At 44.5% G+C, this 21688-nt stretch overlaps 2 protein-coding genes across 5 annotated transcripts in view; one reads left to right on the top strand and one right to left on the bottom strand.

The window, feature by feature from the left end:
- The window catches only part of LOC146185226 (acetylcholinesterase-like), a 332565-nt gene that overhangs the window by 62497 nt on the left and 248380 nt on the right, over window positions 1–21688 (bottom strand). The gene's annotated exons all lie outside the window — the stretch shown is intronic.
- LOC146185237 (uncharacterized) lies at window positions 540–9822 on the top strand. The gene is made up of 4 exons (XM_084605805.1): window positions 540–2104; window positions 5153–6697; window positions 7283–7432; window positions 9606–9822. The coding sequence occupies exons 1-4, from the start codon at window positions 540–542 to the stop codon at window positions 9820–9822; spliced, it is 3477 nt and encodes a 1158-aa protein (XP_084461931.1).

Here is a 21688-nt window from a genome sequence, read left to right as displayed (position 1 = left end):
AAGCTTGAGTAAAAAAAAAAAAAAAAAGGCAAATGTCACTTCGTGTTTCTACCGCCTGTGGGTAGTTGGCCCCGAAGCAATGCTGCAGTAGGCACGGCATTCGATAGGCATCGTCAAGAGCAGAAGGTTGATCTTCTGTCTCGCCAACACCGCGATGCTGTTACACCATGGGAGGAGGTGCGCGGACCGGTTTCGCTACCTCCTCGTCTCCTAATTGGAACTTCCGCGCGTAATACGGCACCGCGCGGAAGCCTTCGTCGGGGACCCGACGCGGTAACAGTGGGGCGGTGATAGGAGATCGGCGTTCAAGGTTCTGACCCTGTTTCGTTGGCTCGCTTTTCTTCTTTCAACAAAACCACAAACGCGGAGTGGGGCACTCAGGCAAGGTGAAAAAAGAGGGGGAAAGGAAGGACTCTCTTTCTCTGAGGGTTCAGTGCCTCTTAGGGACGGCATCACTTCAAATGGGTGGATACCACTGGCAAACAGCATTTTATAGGAACGCGCCATCCAGGAAGGTGGCACGAGATTTTGCTGCAGACATGGTGGCTTGTTACATTCTCATACTGAGCTGCTTTTTGGCATGGGCTTCGACGGGTGAAGTTCCGCAGGCTTACACAGAGTACGGTCTTGTTTCGGGCGAAAGACTGACTGTAAACAAGCGCGAAGTGGACGCGTTTTTGGGAATACCTTATGCGACGCCTCCCCTGGGAGAACTGCGCTTCAAAAAATCGGTGCCCGCGAAGCCCTGGAAAGGTACACGCACTGCTACAAAGAAGCCGCTGCCCTGTGTCCAGACGGATTTGCCTCTCGCTGACAAGCTGCCTTTCAACTACTCCTCGTCTAGCGAGGACTGCCTTTACCTCAACGTCTGGAGACCGGCCAAGCATTGCGTGGCATCTTCTCCCAAATGCAACGCTAAGTTGCCCGTAGTTGTCTTTGTGCACGGTGGCGGGTTCCAGTGGGGAGACTCAGCGCTGTTCCTGTACGACGGCAGCAACTTTGCGCCCACGGCGGACGTCGTTCTCGTAACATTCAACTACAGGGTCAGCATCTTCGGTTTCCTCTCCCTTGGCGACGATCGGGTGCCTGGGAACATGGGACTCTGGGACCAGAACCTCGTCCTCAAGTGGGTGCGTGACAACATCGGCTACTTCGGCGGTGACGCGAAACAAGTGACGCTCTGGGGTCAGAGCGCTGGCGGCGCATCGGTAGGTCTGCACGCTGTTTCACCGCATAGCAAGGGACTGTTCAAGCGGATCATCATGCAGAGCGGCACTCCGGCCCTCGCAATACTTAACGTGTCCCACAAAAAGGCAACGAGAATTTCTGCAGTGGCCGGTGCCGTCGGCTGCTTCGACAACAGGCGCGACTGGATGGAACAGGTAAAGGACATCCTAGCCTGCATGAAGCGAGTCGACGCGCGCAAGATTATTGATGCCGTCAACGCGGAAAAGCCTCTGCACCAGTTTTACACTCCCACCCACGGGGACGAGTTTATGCCGGGAGACCCACTCGCAGAGGACACCTGGAATAGTTTGAACACCAAGGACCTGTTCATCGGACATGCGGTGAACGAAGGCAACTTCCTGGCCCGAAACATCCGGCGCTCGGCGCCGATTCTAGAAAACATCGTCAAAGAAGACTACCGGTTCGTCACAACCGTTGTGCTTTCGGTAATGTTTGAGATCCCAATTTCTTCCGGCAGGCAGATTGTGAATGCCTATTTCGGGGACTACGATGAGAAGCACAAGAAGAAAGAAGTGCTGGAGATCATGGACGACATGTTTGGCGATGTTGTGTTCAACTGTCCCACACTGTATTACGCAGACAAGGCATCTGCACAAGGGATCGATACGTACGCTTACATTTTCGCCCACGTGCCATCCACGTCGCCATGGCCCAACCCTCGAGGCCCAACACACGCCGACGACATCCCCTTCATGCTGGGCTCCCTTTCATTCGTTGCTGACCCATCCAAGTTGACGGATGTGGTGACGGAGAAGGCGAAGCAACGGCTCGCTATCGGCGCGGCAAGGATCACTCCTGAAGAGCACCTACTGGAGGACCAGCTTCAGGGAATGCTGTCTGCGTACTTCAGAACAGGGTATGATAAACGACGAAAAAAGAACAGCATTTCTAGCTCATTGCAGTCGGCGAAACATTGCTCAATTTTCAAAGAGAAAAGAAAAAGAAAGCGAGGCTTGAGAAGACCATTAACATTTTAGCTTGTAGTGTACGCCTTCTAGGTTCCTCTCCTACTACGCTTCAGGAGCCTCTAAAGAAAGGCTCACTTCATAAAATTTTATGCTTCGCAAGTTCCTCCTTTTCTCCCTTTAGTCTCTTATTTTTTGTGAAAACTTAATATACAAGCATCAAAACTTCTGTAATGTTAGAGTCACTACGCTATCTTTCCCCCTTCCCCCCTCAATAGATTCTTAGTGTTAGCAGGTATACAGCAAATGCACTGGACAGTGATAGAAAGGAATGTACAAATTTCATATCTACGACTCTACTACTTTCACAGTTCAGTATAACTTTGTGTGCTGACGTCTAGTCCCGTACCCAACCCCTGTAATTATGCTGTATTCGCTTTTGTGAAAAATCAGTCCACTCAAAAGGAAATTAGCGGACACATTTACTCTGTTTATTCGACAGGTGCTGCTGGCTAAAACATTACGCTCCATCTTTGCTCATGTGAAGGTTACAAGTGAAGTGCGCACTTCAAGCGGTGTTAGTCCAACAACATGCAATTTTTCGTGCCTTTAAATATCACAGAGAATACGACCGGCTCATCTTATGTGGGAAGCTCACAGAGTCGCCCACCATTAGATGGCATACGCTGGTGTAATCTCTTTTGACCTACGTTAGAGATTTTCAGTGTAAAATAAAGGAATAAATTTCGTGGCAGCTTTTTCGTTAGTCTAAGCGTCTAACAATTCTTCATTTTCTGCTCATAGTTACAGTTACTGGTGCGAACAAATGTTACGGAGCACGCTTCTGGAGCTTGAAAGTTTCTCCCGCGTTTCTTACAAATGATATGATTGTTACTAGGTTTCGAACACCAGAGCACCAGCGATATGTGCTAACTGATGCATAAGGTTTCTTCCTAGAATTCGTTACTTAGGAGGTGAGACGTTTTATCACCGAGTCGTGCTAAGCATCATTTTGCCCAGGACTTGATCTACGCTTTACATACCTACGCACTAAATGCATATGCTGCAGAATACGCACGAATATTAACATAAAGAAGTCCATGATCATGTATAGAACCATAATTGAAATTGATTTATATTGTCGTCTTATGTGGAACAATGCAATCATTTTAGAAGTGTGGTTAATGGGCCCACATTACTTTTAAGGTTTTGTTACGGTAAGTAATTGAGAGTACAATCATTGTTTTGCGACAACGAACCGCGTTGACTTCGCACTAATGGAGAATTTTCGAGAAGCCACTGCGTACCAAAACTGTTCTATGCGCCACGTGCGGTCTGAAGACGTTATTGTGGTCGACAGCTCCTGCACGAACGGCGCATTGGTCACTGGACCCCGAAGGCAAATGGGGGTTTTTGATCCAGTTTAGTTTGCAACTATTGAGTAATTAATTACAGGAGTGATAAAAGCAGCGACTCATTTTTACTTTGTATAAAGTACCGTCTTTGTCGAAAGTAATCAAGAAACGGGGTTATTTTCATTAGTGATTCAGCGGAGCACTCATAGCACTTATTAGGATGCTAATCTGCATAACGTAAGAGCGCTTTTTTTCTCTTTACGCCTGTCCTAATGGCTACACTACAGGGCGGGGAAGCAAGCACCGCTTCCTAGTTACATTTAGCAAACACGGTATACCCATGCTAACACGTGCAGTTTCCTAATAAACTATTATTTACTTTCGGTTAGCCTAACGCTTCTCCGCATGAAAAAGCTAAGGTTTCCATGCGATTGTGTAATTTTTAATGAGAAAAACTACCGTGGAGGCCCTATACTGACGGCGACATTTGTAGGGATTGTAGGAATTAAACTAAAGACGGGGATAGGCTAGGTGCGGAACGCTGACTTGAAGTCGGAGCCTGGAGCAAGGAGGAAGCAACAGGGCGAATGCATACTTTTTAAACTATGTTTATCGGTTGTGTTAGCAAGCATACAGCATTAATAGAGCTACTCATGTGTCTAATGAAAGCCTCTTCGATGTACGGCTCAGTCAGTGAAAAGTCATTCTCCGCCTACCGGTAGAGAAAGAGCATTCGAGCAGCGTGTTTTCCTAGTTGCATAAAATAATAAATTACTCGTAAGACCTCCTACACTGTTTGTTCGCATACAAAATTTGACGCTGTCGTTCATTTGTGCGGTCGAACGGGAAAATTGAAGGGGCGCAACGCTATGAACGTAAAAATTAAACTAAATGTTAGCTCATATAAAATGTTAGGATCATGTAGACTGTAATGGTATCCAGTCAAGTTTTCAAAGCTGACGCAATTTCTCTATTGAGATAATGTGGAGTAAACTCGACCATGCTTTGAAAATAAGCTGTAGATTCCAGTATAATTGTTTACTTTTAATATTCATGAATTATATGGACAGGCTCAACACGATTTCACATTCTGCTCTCTTATTCATCATATCATATATTTCTAGTGCTCGCACGGTGACCGCTTATGTACTGTTTGAAGTGTGTTTGTGTACTGCTTTATTTTGTAGCATTTGGTACAAATGGCCAGATAGAAAGTTCAGTGGTAATCAACTCAATATTACCATGGTACCTCATCGGCGCTCAGCTGACCAACTTTATGCGTTTGTTTGTACATGGCATGGTCTGTCGTTGATCGTATTCAGAAAATGAAAGCGATTTCCTCTCACTACCGACGTACATCAGTCACGAAGCGCGCTCGTCACGCATAAGTAATTAATGGATTTGGACATGCTTGCCTTGTTTTTCGTTACGTCATCCGCTGCGGAAGTGAGCGTAGGACGCGTGGAAAGGTCGCAACGACTGATTTATCGATGATCTGGTGTTCCACTCAGCTGCACAATGGAAAGACTATGTTCGGACAAAAGAACTTGAGAGAAGACAGCTAAGAGCAACCGTTTCGACGACAGCACCGGAATCGCATGGAATGAGCATGTCTGTGTTTCCCGTCTCTGGCGGCTTTTTTAGAGCTTGTGTTGGTGTCTACGTCCTTGCAACTTTCCTCGTGAGTTCCATCAGCACCTCTACACTCGTTCGAATTGACGCGGGTCTTATGCAAGGAAAGCGACTCCGAACAGATTACGGAGATGTTGATGCTTTTCTTGGGATACCGTACGCCGAGCCACCCGTGGGCAACCTCCGCCTGTCGAGACCGAGGCCAGCAAAGCCGTGGAATGGGACTCTGGTAGTTACTGAAACGCCGACTCCCTGCTTCCAACCCGACCAGGGCTACAATGATGATGCGCGACTCAACTACTCGTCGTCCTCCGAAGACTGCCTCTACCTCAACGTGTGGCGGCCATCCAGCGCCTGCCCCAACGAATCTGCCTGCGACGCCGCTGGGCTTCCAGTCCTTGTGTTTCTTTACGGAGGTGGCTTCCAATTCGGGGATTCCGGTTTGCGAATATATGATGGGCGGGACTTTGTCGCCCGCACTAACGTCATCTTTGTGACCCTTAATTACCGCGTATACTTCTACGGATTCCTCTCGGCAGAGCGCCCTGCCCTTCCTGGAAACATGGGTCTCTGGGACCAGCTAATGGCTCTGAAATGGGTGAACCGCAACATTCGTCACTTTGGTGGCAGTGAGCGTGATGTGACTCTCAGCGGGCACAGCGCTGGTGCCATTGCCGCTGGTCTTCATGCTTTGTCACCGCAGAGCCGTGGATTATTCACGAAATTGATCCTCCAAAGCGGCACTCCACTCACGATGATTGTTGCGCTTTCCTACAGCGGAATTACCAAGTTTGTGAACGTCGCGGTCACCCTAGGTTGCTATGACATGGACCGAAACCTCGACGCGCAGATCGGCAACGTCGTGCGCTGTTTGAAACGGCTCGATTACGTCTCGTTCAGGACGAGAATGGCGGCGACAAGCATCAGGCGCCAGATGTTCCTGCCTGTCTATGGCGATGACATGCTCCCTTTCCACCCTTTTGATGAGAAGAATATGGATATACACGTTAAGGAGATCTTCCTCGGAACTGTGAGGGACGAAGGGACATTCATGGTGTACGCGCTTAGGGCGGCGGTTCCCTATATCATGGAGTTCTTCGACCTTGACTACAGACTGGCGGTAACAGTGGGGCTCAAGTTTGCATTCGACATCCCCACGAACACAGGAAAGAGAATCGTGCGAGCCTACTTCGGAGATTACGGTGTTTCTCACGACAACGAGACCATCATCAACATCTTGTCGAAGCTAATAGGTGACGCCGCCTTTGATTGCGCCACGAACCTTTTCGCCGAGAAGGCGGCTGAGCAAGGCACACAGACGTACCGGTACCTGTTTTCTTACAAGCCATCCTACAGCTTTTGGCCCGACTGGGTCGGCATCGCTCACGGCTCCGAGCTGCCTCTTACCATGGGGTCGCTTGTGTGGTTCAAAAATGAGCCTAGGTTCGTTTCGCCCAACGGCAGATACAGCGACGAGATAAACAAAAAGGCCTCGCTGGAGGATCAACTGTTCATGGCGGAGCTCTTAGAGATATGGTCTGCGTTCATTCGTGACGGGTATGTAAAGCATAGCGGCGGCGCGTGGGTACGGGATCTATTGTTGACGTTTGTACAATGCAAATACAGGAGGAAATATGTTCTCCTTTTAAGGAATACTGATTCTAGAGACGTATACGTCTTCGTGGTTGTGACCTTGCGTTTGTACTATTGACAGCGGAGTAAAGTCACCGAGGAGACACAAAGAGTAGCACACACGTGAGTGGATGTTCGAGGTAAATCAGAGTCAGCAAACAATCTGGTCAATGCGTCCACAAAACCGCGACCATAGCATATTGTGTGAATTTGTTTTTTTGTTTTTGTAACATATATTTTTGCCGTCTCACTAATCTATTTCCGCATGATTTAGAAGAGTAACACTCACCGAAAGTACACTTTATCTCACAAAACCCCAATATGTGAGACCGAAAAAGAAAAAGAAAGCCATGACAACCACATTTCGAGCAATTGAATTATTTGGGCTCTTCCCGTTGCTCAATGATGTTCTTTTCTTTCTGAGAGCTCACATTGTGCTCTTGTCTTTACAACGAAGGAGGGTGAATGTATGCATCACCCATGAAGGTTTCATTTTTTTTTTTTTTTCAGGAAGCCAAAGATTCCGCTGTCGGATGCTGAATGGCCCAAGTACACTGCGGAGAAGCCAGAATTCATTTACCTCCAGCCTAACAATTACACGAGAGGTTTGGGTCCCAAAAGAGAACGCTGTGAATATTGGAGGCCTTTTCTTCTCAAGCAGTAAGTTTCATCTACTACGTCGGGTGCAGAGTGGCAAGAGTGCAGCATTTAGTCAGTAAGAAAAACGTTAAGAGCGTGCAAGCAACACGTTATGTTCTTATAAAGCAGCGCTGCAGTGCTATTTATGCGTATGTGGACTCTACTAACAAGGATATTATTACGTGAGCATGCGGAGTCGTGTTCTTTTACCTTTAATGTTTTTTCACATCATGTAAAGGGCAACAGACCAGCAGCCAAGCATCATTTTGGCGTTTTGTATAAGATACTGATTCGGCAGCTGCAGGGATAGATGGACATGAGTTTGTCATTACGAAATTTCCGGGGAATGAAGGAAGGCGCAGCTTCATTCTCCGAAACCATTTTGGGTTAACTTAGTTTAATTTCGGAAGCAAGTTGAAACACTTTTCATTTTCAAGGTACTATGGCAGTGTCATTTCTAAGTTTTATTTCAAATCCCTTCCACTAGCAAGTGCGTCGAGATTTCGTGACACTGAAAAGGGAACTCCCCATATTATCGCATACACATACATGCAAAAAAAAAAAGACAGTGTAAGAACTCGGGCGCATTGACAGGAACAGGAAATAAATCCTGTGAAAGTCATTCCGGAGTATTTATTTGACATAGTAGTGACGTTAACTATTCTGAGCCTACGTAGTTGGGCCGAGCGATGTTATCAATCATAATTGGTATGCTTAGTTGAAGACTTGTCGAAAAGGGATATTTTCTTAACTTAGTACCCCCTTCAAGGCGTATTAGTGAACTGAAAGCTTTCTTCACGTGCATATCTGGTCGATCACATTTCGAGGATCAGGCTGGTGGGCCCGTTTACGAGCAATCGTTTCCAGAGTCTTCGATGGTTTTATGCCCAAGTTCTGGCGTTCAGTTTTGTCAGATAAAGTCGTGGAAAATGTAGAATGACAACTAGTGCATTTATTATCAGGAAACAAAAATTCAATTCAGTACAAACAGCGGTTATTTAATGCCCGCGTGCGAGAAATGCGGAAGGCTCTGTTGGCAACCATTGAATAATGGTCGTGACGAGTGGCAGCTGCACTGCACCAAGCTTTATGTGCTCACAAAATTATGTGATAGCCTCTCACCCGCGACCTGCCAGTTTGAGGAAGCCGGCAGCAATCTGTTCAAGCGTCGAGCTGTAAAATTTCCTCCGTACATTGGGTGCATACCTTGAAAGCACAGGCAATGCAAGTACAGCATGGCTTGTATCTTAGGGGCAACATATCGGGTTGTTTCTTTCCCCTTTTAAGCAAAAAGCGCTTGCTACGGGTTGGGAAGAAAATATTAGCGCTACTGCTTTACGTCCGGTATGGTTCGATTCTTTAGCCTTGACTTATAAAGATCGTTTAACCCTGGATGCGTCCTTTAACGCATGGACATATTAGCAAAAGGTTCTCTTTGAAAGTGGCTAGAGCCAACTTCCCTACACAAGGAAACAAGATCGAACGAGGATTGCAACATAATTCATAAAACCGCGATGCAGCCGTGTTCACTGCGCTGTAGAGCGCACAAAGCAACATGCCATTGCAGATCAATAAGGTTAATACAGGCCTGTAGAAGACCTATTCTTCACGATACAGTTGACATCTGAAGCTAGATAAGAAACGAAAATAGCGCAGCTTGTATCTAGCAATGCGGGACATCCTTCGCAGGTTTAAAAAAGCAATATGGAAACAAAACGTAGGTTAGTGGATATTCTCGAATGCACCAATACAACAAATCCCATCATTTTTCAGGATGTTACTGGTGTCAATATATTTCAATACAAGTCAAGTTTTCTTAGACGCCCTTATTACCTCATAACTGTGGAATATTGTAAAATCCTTTTATGGAAGCATTGAAATGATTAGTTCAGTCTCTCGATGTACAGAACAACATTTCGTCTAAAGTTTGTCTTTTCATCGCATCCAGAAGTCAAGTTTGTCATCGTCAACCAAAGGCAAACGGTAGAGATGCTAAAAAAAGTCGAGAAAGGAAGGTTAAAGGCAAGGAACTACGAGTCTCCCGAGGGTAGATGTGCGGATATAATGATTGTATAGTGAAATGTCATGACAGGCTAAAGTACTGCGTTCATAACCACTTCTCTTAGGAAAATCCGCTTGGGCGGAATTTTGTGGCGCACTTGTGATTCTGACACAGAATACCATTACTGCTCAGGAGTGAAGGGCCGTCGACCGAGGAGCCGGTACCTGAGAAACACGAAGTGCCCACAGCTGCATCGGAGCCTGCCAAGGCAATCAGCAGGGATGGCTTGCGGAAGACGCTTCCAGTGAGCAACGTGATATCGGGGCAGCACTCGAGCTCCTACGTGCCCGAACCAAGTGCCTTGCTTTTCACATTTTTCGCCTTCGTCCTCTGGATATGCGTGGCGTAGCTGAATCACTGAGCGGTGGGGCGGAAATGGTTTGCAGACGCATACATTTGTGGGAACGCCTGGTATTGTTCGATGATGAAGATTGTGCGGAGGAAAAGTTGTTGGTTAACAGTTTTAATTGCCGATTTGCGGATGAAGCAGAATGCATGGGACACAAAGAGCGAATTTGTCAATGCAGAACAGAAAGTAGGTGAAATAAAGCCGCCAACACCATTCATTAGCTTGCGCGGCGGCCATACTTCCTATGCCCCTACGGGTTAGTGTGAATCAAACTTGCGGACTCGCCAACATTGGGCAAGGGCGTCTGATTGTACTTGATTATTTTGCATATTTACTTAATAACGAGCAGGAGCATGGGAAAGGCGGCCGCAACGCACACTAGTTAACTGTACACCACAATATACAAATGAAAACCTTGTCACACTATGACTTAGAGCCTCAGGCAAGCCCCATGTAAGCATGTGATAAATAGGTGTCATTTTTTTTTTCTGTTTAAACACCTTTTTTTGTGACCAAAAAAAATTGATATCCCTCTGGAGGTGCGACGCGCTTATAGCATACCTTAGGTTTCCTATGAACTCTGATTGTTCAGCCTTGACAGTCATCAAGCATTGCAGTCGCGACCCCGACGTATACTGTATGAGGGTCTACCAAGGCTCTCATACAGTAAAGTGGACAGTAGTACGTACTTGAAGTGTACGAAGTGAAACCGGGCCTACTTCCATCAAACCTAACGTTCCCTAGAACTGTGCTATCATCTCTAATAAGAACACAGAAGCTTTGATGCTACCAAGCTCTTCAGAAGACCTCTAAGTCTTGTTCCCTGTGATACTGAGCAGCAACAGTCGTTTTTTCGCACTCCACAGCTGTGAAGAAGTTGCACATTTGTCTTTTACACGAAGTAGCACTTGGAGCTCTCAAACAAACTCTTTAGTACTTCTACAAATTTCTCCTTGGGGCTCTACTCATCGTCATTCTGCGAGAACGGGATGGCATGTGCACGATGCGTGTTTGAAGTGTGTAAGAACATAAACATTTGCTTCTGCAAAGTGCGCAACACAAATTTAAACGTTTCTGACGCTGCTTCTGAGCAAAGTTTGTGCTGTCCATTGGCGTCAACAGACTTGCAGTGGAGCAGCTGGAAATCAACAGAAAACGTTTCTCTTCATATTCCCATCATGCCCATACCACCTAGTGCAATGTAAGTGCCATAGGTGGGTCCTGTACTACATCTTGTAAATAAAAGTATTTCCTTTCTTGTTTTGAATAATTTATTCGGAAATATTTATGCTTTTATTCTTTTACCACTTTATGACATTAAGTCTCTACCTATTTTTGTTTTTAATGGCTACTGTTCGCTTCAGCCGCATATATATATATATATATATATATATATATATATATATATATATATATATATATATATATATATATATATATATATATATATATATATATATATATATATATATATATATATATATATATATATATCTTAGCATAAGTAAATAGACGTACTTGGTTGCTAGAGGTTACATACAAGTGAAAAATTGCTTCATACTGTTTCCAAGTTTATTTGTAGTCGACGTTTCTTTTCCTTGCCTTTCTCAAGTCTTGAGAAAGGCAGGGCTCCTGCCGAAACGTCGACTACAAATAAACTTGGAAACAGTATGAAGCAATTTTTCACTTGTATGTAACCTCTAGCAACCAAGTACATCTATTTACTTATGCTAAGTTTCTTCAATGGCTGCTAGCAACGCTTCTACCATTTCCTGGAAATATCCCCTCCATCCGCCAACATGGGCATTAGTTGGAGACTCCCAGGAGTCTTGAGAAAGGCAGGGCTCCTGCCGAAACGTCGACTACAAATAAACTTGGAAACAGTATGAAGCAATTTTTCACTTATATATATATATATATATATATATATATATATATATATATATATATATATATATATATATATATATATATATATATATATATATATGGTTATATGGTTTGGTTTGCTTTGTGGGGTTTAACGTCCCAAAGCAACTCAGGCTATGAGACGCCGTAGTGGAGGGCTCCGGAAATTTCAACCACCTGGGGTTCTTCAACGTGCACTGACATCGCACAGCACACGGACGCCTTGCTTTTCGCCTCCATTGAAAAGCGGCCGCCGAGGCCGGGATTCGATCCCGCGCCCTTGGAAACAGTAGTCGAGCACCGTAACCACTGCGCCACCATATATATATATATATATATATATATATATATATATATATATATATATATATATATATATATATATATATATATATATATATATATATATATATATATATATCTGGTTTGGCGACCAGAACAGCTGCATTCAAATTGGAATTTTCGCTATGCCTGCCTTTTAAAGAACACAGAGCGCCCATAACCTGGAGGGGGACCAAGTGCATATTGCCTGACTGCTATACCGAAATTAAAAAAAAAAAAAAGAATGCATATACGTGCTAGTAAGTACCAGGCTACATGTGACGTAATCAAGCAAAATCTAATTTACAGCGGTTTTACACCGGCTGGTATAGACTCGCATATTGAAAGCAGTGGCATGTCAGGGTGTTTTAAGTTCTTTTAATGCGAAAACATTTCTTGCCTCATCAGTGACGTTCTCAAAGAGTGACTGTGCGAGGTACGCGTGACCAACGCGCCACAGACTTTGCAAAAAAACTCGTCAACCACTTAAAATCAAACTCCTACCCCTCCGATCAGCAGCCGAACGCGCTAACCAACTACGTCACGCCGGGCATATGAGAAACGTATCTTAATTCTCCTTGTCTAGCGTTCCTGCCGTCTCCATGTCAAATAACGATGCAGTAAGTGATAAGGATCCTGATGATGGTAGCGATAATAATGACTTTGCATTCAGTGACATTGATAAAATGGCATAAAGATGAGACAGACGGTGTATTTAGCTGAAAATGGTGACAGTAGCGCTGGTGGTGATGATGATGATAACAAGGATGAAAATGAGTATACAGCCAGTGAAAACAGTTCTGTGAAGTGGCTACCGCCATTCTCGCTCTTTCAGACTTACGCAGTCTTGTAAATATCTTTCCATTAGGATTTCGAAGTGATTCATATAGAAGACCTTATTTGGACTGAGGAAGTAATACTTTCGCTATCAGCGTTTCTATAGGAAATGTTAGCCGAAGCGGCAAACAGCACTTGATCAGAAAATCATAGGTGAGACACATTGCACATCTTGAAGATTGGCTGGCTGTCCGGAGGACTTTCAAATACACACGTCTGTATTTCGACGCGCAGAGCTTTTATGAGCAAAATTAGTGAATGCATTATTTCTTTTGTCTCCACGATACCAATAACGAAACCCTCACCTGTGACGAACAACGGAGGTAAGTTTGTTTCCAATTAGAGGTCCAGGTGTTGAGGGCACAAAAACATCTCGGATTATTGTTGCCTAGTTAATTAGCTCCTAAAACGACAATTTATGTGTGTTAAAAATGTCGATTGGACAAGAATGCGCGCGCGCACACACACACACACACACACACACACACACACACACACACACACACACACACACACACACACACACACACACACACACACACACACACACACACACACACACACACACACACACACACACACACACACACACACACACACACACACACACACACACACACACACACACACACACACACACACACACACACACACACACACACACACACACACACACACACACACACACACACACACACACACACACACACACACACACACACACACACACACACACACACACACACACACACACACACACACACACACACACACACACACACACACACACACACACACACACACACACACACACACACACACACACACACACACACACACACACACACACACACACACACACACACACACACACACACACACACACACACACACACACACACACACACACACACACACACACACACACACACACACACACACACGCACACACGCACACACACACACACACACACACACACACACACACACACACACACACACACACACACACACACACACACACACACACACACACACACACACACACACACACACACACACACACACACACACACACACACACACACACACACACACACACACACACACACACACACACACACACACACACACACACACACACACACACACACACACACACACACACACACACACACACACACACACACACACACACACACACACACACACACACACACACACACACACACACACACACACACACACACACACACACACACACAATGTTCGCATTAACACATACTCACCGACGGTTCAACTGCTCAAGACACATCATCACACCATCCTGCGGCCTTTCATCAGACACCATCAGAGGAAGATATCATTTACGACTGCTGAGCTTCATGGTATTAAACAAGCTCTTTCCTATATCCTGCGCCAAACTCCTGGACGTTGGGTTATCTTCACTGATTGCAGGGCATCTCTGCAAATCCTGAATAACCTGCTGAAGAAAACCAATCATCATCCTGTTTCCCTTGACATCGGGTATCTACACTATTTGGCTATTGCCGCAGGCCACTGCATAACATTTCAGTGGATACCAGCTCACTGTGGCATTAAAGCCAATGAAAAAACAGATGAAGCGGCTCGTAAAGGCCGCCAACATCAAAGATACATTCGGACCTTCTTCACGAAGTCTGATGCATCCCAACTGGCTAAAAAAATTGCTTCCGAAACTAAGTATCGACTTTGGAGCTTGCCGTCCCATCGCTATCAATTTCTTTACTGAATTGGTCCGGATCTAAGATGAAGACTCCCACCGAAATTTCCACGCCAACTGAAGACTCTTTACCACCGACTTAGCCTGAGCTGTGCATATACAAATAGCTTGCGCTACCGTTTCGGCGAAATGAATAGTCCGCATTGTGACAACTTTGGCTCAATTGAAACTGTGGAATATATCCTACTTGATTGCCCTGCGTACGCCGGCGAGCATGCGTACTATGAGCATAGCATGGAGAAGCTCTCCCCAGGACCTTTAACAATAAACAGTATTTTAGGCCCCTCAGCCTACCCTAGGGAACAGAAACTCTCAGTGAACTTTTTATTTACGTATTTGAATGACATTTGACTCCCTGACAAACTCTGAATTAACCTTGCATGTTTCCCTCCGGCATTTTTCAAGCTCATAACTCTATAAGCACAATATGGAATTATGCATTTCATCATTTAATACCATCACTCCGTGAAGCTTATTAACACGTATTTAATGACCGCATTTTATCTCAATCTTCAATTTTATTATTTTCTTCACCACTCTTTTTCAATCTTTCCCTACCGAATTTCCTTCCTACACAGATAGAATATCAGCCAAATCTAAACACTGGCATAAATCTCTGTTTTTCATTAAATGGTCTCTCTCTCTCTTCGGATTATAACCAGCTGTACGGAATTAGTGCTTCGACAGGAAGGAAGCCTTCGTTTACGTTACACTAAAATTATACTATGCTTTTGTCAAAGGCGATGTATTACACGGTAACCATGTAATGAGCTTCCATACTAAACAAACGGCAATGGGACGTCGTTTGTAGTCCCGTTAGCAAGGCAATCGTTCGTACTGTACGTAGCCTCGAGCACTCGTAGAAAAGTGTCCTTCATCTCATCGATGCATCGCAGAAATCGTCCTTCATCTCAGCGATACATCGCCGAGCTGTTGCTTGGTATAGTTTGATGCAACAGCAAAAGCCCACCTATAGTGCGGCTTTTGCCAATTTGAGTTTTCCTGGACGAAGTCCTGCGCCTCGCATGGCTGAATAAACCAGATGGTAAGAAGATAAGCTGGGACTGATTTTCTTCTCTTTCTACTGCCCGCTTGATAGCCATACTAATAACGGGCTTTTAGGAATTTATGGCCGATGTACAGAAAACTAAGAGCCCGACAGAGGGCATCCTTGACTCTGAAACTCTCAAATCATCATTTTAATTTTCCGTTTTTATTTTTTTGACGTAAGTGGACGCCGTGTTACTACATGTTCAAGGAACGTGTGCATAGGATTATATTCCGGCAGTGGAGGGCGCACTGCCGTAAAAACGGAGAGCAAGAGATGCATGTGTGTGCTCTGCGATGTTTTCTAATTTATAAGTTGAATCTGGAAGTAGAAACCTGAAAGAAATAACACTCAGTTGTTGACATTAATTAGGAGCTCTCCATAACGCGGAGAGTACGCGGTTGCCGGGGGCACCGCAGCATGCAACCGCACCTGTGTGTCCCCCCCCCCCCCCCCCCCCCTCTTCATAACTGCCCTATAGCGAGAGTAGCTGCTTTGTATCGGCAGTTGCAAACAAGCACATTCTCTTCTCGTAAATACCGGTACACTGTCCCTTCTTTGACACTTCTGCAACCTGAAGCTTTTGTACAGTCTCCGCGACAATGTACTAGAGGAGGATGGAAAGGCGCGAGCAACCCCAATCGACCATTAGTAACTAGTCAAGGTCCTTATGGGAACGCTGGATGTCTCCCCATTTTCACGGCCACCAGAGTGTGCTGGTCCGTCGTACACGGAAAATTGCAGCTCGAGCTAGGATTTGTGACAGATTCAGCCACGACGGCATTTTTTTTTCTGTACTAGAGAAGTTTCATCTCTTTTCCACTACATCACATTTCCCCCCTGTTTTCTTTAAACCCCTACTTTCTCATTTCTCAGAAAATTTGAACTGACATGTGTGCATAAGAATGTTTCATGTATTAGACTTTAAATTAGGAGTAATCTAAGATTCTCTTGCAGCTCAGAAAATAAATACGCAATATTGCAATTACTTTTATGAAGTTTTAGGACATTTCATGTGCACTACGCGAAATAGGCAATGCCCTGAAATCAGTTTAGGGTCGTTTAAGAGGTGAATAACCATAAGAGTGAAGCTATACAACATGCGATATTTATTGCAGTTTATATGCTTTGGAAGTTTACTACAAATATACTCTGGTGAACCCCTAGAAGAGCGACCTGACCCGTTAAATACTAGGATAGCACACAGAAACAACCATAAAGAGAGAATTTGACACACAATGCATAATTTCTACCCAAATAGTCGAATGCATGGATGGTGTTTAGAGCAGAACACTTGTTACCGGACTTGGTAACTCGGTATAGCATTACGGCTGTAATTATCAGCTGCCAGACAGTGTAAATCAAGTAAACATGAGTTGTCGGTAGCGTTTGGTGAAATACAACATTTGCTCACAATAGCACACATATTTCATTTCCTAATATTTTTTTCAATGAAAAGGCAATGGGTATTTTGCCCTCTGTAAGGCTGCTAAATAGAGAAGTGATTATCTGCAAACTAATTCAAGCCCAGCCAGGTGGCTCAGTGGTTAGAGTGCTCGACAACTAATCCTGAAAAGGCGGGTTCGATACTGGCCATGGCAGCCACGTTTCAATGGAGGAGAAATGCTATCTATGCATGCTTTTACTGAGCGACGTCGGAGCACGTTAAATGACCCAAGTGGCCAAAAGTATGCGGAAGCTTCACCACGGCCCAAGTGGCTTCGGGACGTTAAACATCACGAACACAAGCCCACCTAAAATCAACCTAATATTTTAGTGGGAGTACAGCTTCGCTCCAAATTGCGTAGTGTAGTTATATTGTGGTACTATTTATTTGTATCACCTGGGATAAAGTGTCATCTTGGATGTTGACATGCAATCAAAATGTGCGCCTTTTTATTTTGCAACATCTAACCTTTTTATAAAAAATTACCAATTTCTTTTCATTTATGCAATGTTTAACGGAGCAGTAACTGTGGATCCCTTTAAAGTCATAATTTTGCTCAATGCTTTCTTTGATTTCTTTATTGCGTGAACATTACACGATTTACGGGGAAAAAAATCTGTGGTATGATTTGAAGGAACGCAACAACGTTGCCCGAAAACGTCACAAGCGTCCACGCGGTACACGTGTCACTAGGCTACATCGAGCAATGAGCTCCGACGAACACTCACTATTTGTTACAATGTTGAAAGTACACATTCTTCACGGACACAATGAACGTCACGATAATCAGCTTCTATACACAGCCTAATGTATTGTCACGATATTGAGCGTAAATCCACGTGCACGACAAACAGTTTAACGACAGGCTGGAGTAAGGAATTGCGCACTCTTTATGGCGATGCTGGCACACTCTTAAGAGCGCGGTATTCAAGCATGGTGAAAAACATCAAAATAATGGGGGGAGCCTATATGCGGAACACTAACTGCTGACGATCGACGCTTGAATCTGTTAACGGGCCAATTGCTATATACGGGGATTTTTGTTTCTCCCGCAGTTCTTACTTTATCAAGCAGTTCGTTATGATGATGTGGTCAATAACCCCATAAATAAGTGGCGCGTTATTTAAAGTACTTAAATCCAGAAGTTGGGTAACTTGACTTTGCGAGTGGGATGATGTAGTGATTTAGCGCGTAAAAACTAGGACTAAGGTACAGAAAAAGACACTTCTCAACGCAAGACTTCAATCAGTTTTGTTCATAGAACAACACACATCTGTACATAGGTATAGATAACGTGCCAAATGATCAGCCTAGTAAGCCAACCACATCTTGATACCAAGCTTTCATGGTTGTAAGGACTGACAAGCGCATGTAGTAAAACTTACGAAATAAGGGTATCTCCTAACACAGCTGCATTTCCTCCTCCACCCACAAGAGAATAAATAGAAGAACAGAATTTTCTTGGTAAAATTACTTTTTACAAGAACAGAAGTTTAAGATCAAGTACTCAGAAAATAAGTCAACATTAAAGTCATAAGGGTGAGTCACAGCTTCAAGGAACCGAGGTGGGCACCTGGGTTATTCGATGAGTTGTACGTGACTGAAAGCGTCAAGCCTGTCAAGTGACACACCTAACCGGCGAAGCTTTCAAGTGTCGTGCTACTTAAACAGCGGTTGATTAACCGTGCGACGTTACTGCTATGGTTTAAACGAATTGTGTGCTTTCAGTCGCAGCAGGTCCGTAGTCAGGACATTTTATGACCGGGCTCAAGTGAATTCTTGTCTATGGAAGGGGGAGCATGAAAGCATCTATTTTGCCATGACTGTGTGAACACCCTCGTCATCATTGACGACATGCATGATCCATGACAATGGTGCACCTCACGCCATATATCCCAGTTCTGAAATTAGTCCAATAATGCCTTTGATTCGTGGACGAATGAAACTCCTTGGGAAGCATTTTCTTTCGCCCTTAACTTCTTTCCATCAATCCGCCCGAAATTGTCGCAGTGCGTTGTGAAATGTTTAAATGGGCCAGGAGGTGACCAGATTTTTGTCCTCAAAACCCATATGAACGGCCGTCAACTCACGCCAGGTGGCATACAAGATAAGGCAAAGCGCCCTACAAACCGGATTTTGAGAGTGAAAGTGCTCTGGAATCCGGGCATTTCTGCTAGCTCGCACAAGAGCTGCGATTTACACAACTCAGAACCCGTATCACTTCGCTTAGACTACGAACAATACCTCCCTGTTACTGGAAAATGTATGCTTGCGTGCCATAGCTCACTTGCTTCCCTGTGAGAAAACTGAGCTGAAATATGGATACAAAATATGGATAAACAAACAAACGAAACTACAGAGATGCTGAACGAAACTACAGAGATTCTGACTGAAACTAACGATAACAGAAAAGGGTTGATGTGATATATGCCGTCACGTTTGTCAAAAACTAATTAATAAACTAAGCTCCTTGGAAGCCTTTAGTTCCGCGGAAGTAAAAACAAAAAGCCAATCGCCTAATTTATTTTGCGGGGTGATGACAAAAAAAGTCGAAATCAGAGCAATGAGGCTTCGCCCCCGAAAATCGCGCTCAAAGAAACGCCTTTCTTTGGATGGCTGACACCCTTCTCCGTTACGTGACGTATCCACACGGCACACCCTGAAATTGGTCCCTTTGCTTCATTTCCAACTGCCGCAACTCAAGAGCTTAAGATGACAGATAAGTGTTGTTCTGGCTGGTATCTTTCATTTCGCTTCGTTTTTTCTTGTCGAATAAGGCCGTTATACTACTGTTACACGAGAGCAACCGTCATTGCCTCGCTTGTGTTACGGGTGCTGGATCCAGGTGGCGGCACTGAACCTAAGCCACGGAAATCTCGACGTTGCTCACTATGGAAAGCGAGAACTGGAACAGGAAAAAGCAGGCGCCTAATAACAAACAAATTGAGAGGACTAGGGACGACCGTCCGCAGGGGAACAGAGAGAGGGCGAGGAAGTCAGATGCAGATGGTAGATACCTCCTGCGTTACGCGAACACCGGTACATTGAAATGCAAACGGTGCCCCGAAATACGTCGATACAGGAGAAAATAAGCAGAAAAATTCAAATGAAGAAACCCAGGACATGCACGCTAGAAGTATTCACTGACGCAAGCGGATGGATTTGCAAATGTACAAGATGATTAGGGAGGTTATTGATTATTGCCTGCGCGTACTGAATTGGTCTGTAAATATCAGAAATACGACTAACAAAATGCGTCGCAAGATAATAATGTCACATGATACAGCATACATTATTTTCAGTAATCTGTCTCGATGAGCGGAACACGGAAATAACCGCTACGACGTCTGCACTGCACCCCCAATTTCGGTTACACTTAGGCTAAGTGATCAGCATGAATCGACAATGTAGGTCTTGTAAACATATATTAAATATTGGACCAAATCAGACAGAGAGCGATATGAACACATCGCGCCTTATGTTATTCAAAACTGCTTGCTTATACGCTGTGTTGGATTGGATGGCACACATGCAAGTAAGGCCATCATGCTCCGAACGTAAGCTTGAATTACTTTGTGAGAAAGTAAGAAATATGTTTTTAAGATATCGTAATTTGTTTATAATCTTTCCTCTCATTTAGGAAAAAAAAAATAATCAGTATTAAATAAGCGTTTTGTCGGCAACCAGCAGGCTGCCGTGGAAATGGATCTGTTAATTGTTGAGCTGCATAAATTGTCTTCTTCTTAGTGCCGGAGTTTCAGTATGATAGCATTATGTGGTTTATTGTAGATCCGGTACACATTTTCCAAAAATATGAATGAAGTGCTGGGTCAGATGTATGTACAGCCTCGTCCACTTCTAGCTAGAACACGGTCACTGCTTTCAAAGTGTCATTGCATCCGACCCGGCCACGCAGTAATCTAAAGTGGCTGGCCATGTGAAGCAGCACATCCGTGTCTCTGTGTGCTTGCATCGCTTTGCATCGATATCTGCCTGCGTCAGATACAATGTGGCTTTAAAAGCAGTGACCATGTTCTAGCTAGAAGTGGACGACCCTGTACATGTCCGATGCGAAGGCGGCTTAAAATCATTTGCACGAAACGTTCTTGTCTACTTTACGGCTATTCTGCCATAATCGGCTCAATAAGGCGGATTTTGTTTCATGTAAAGAAATAAATTTTGTTCATTACTTCCTCGTACCATGAGGCTTTGTATTTTGCTTTCATTTTCCACTGTATATATTTCATGCAATTGTTATTACCTTAGTGGCCTCGCCGCGGCAGAGCAGTGGATAGTGCTCTCAACCTCTATGTCCAAGAATGCGGGATCGAACTCTTCTGCGGCCGCTTTTTAGTGGAGGCGAAAAGCAAGGCGCTCGTGCTGCGTGATGTCAGCCTACGTTAAAAAAGTTCAGGTGATAGAAAATTCTGAATCCTTCCACTACGGCCTCTGGCACAGGCTGAGTCACCTTGGCATGTTAAACCCCACAAACCAAACGAACTAACTTGTTAGCTTCCTTTACATCTTTTTGTTTTACGAATAC

The sequence above is a fragment of the Amblyomma maculatum genome, chromosome 6, assembly GCF_055883805.1.
Source record: "Amblyomma maculatum isolate TAMU_Amacu chromosome 6, ASM5588380v1, whole genome shotgun sequence".
NCBI lineage: Eukaryota > Metazoa > Arthropoda > Arachnida > Ixodida > Ixodidae > Amblyomma > Amblyomma maculatum.
This window is presented reverse-complemented; position numbering and strand designations above follow the sequence as displayed.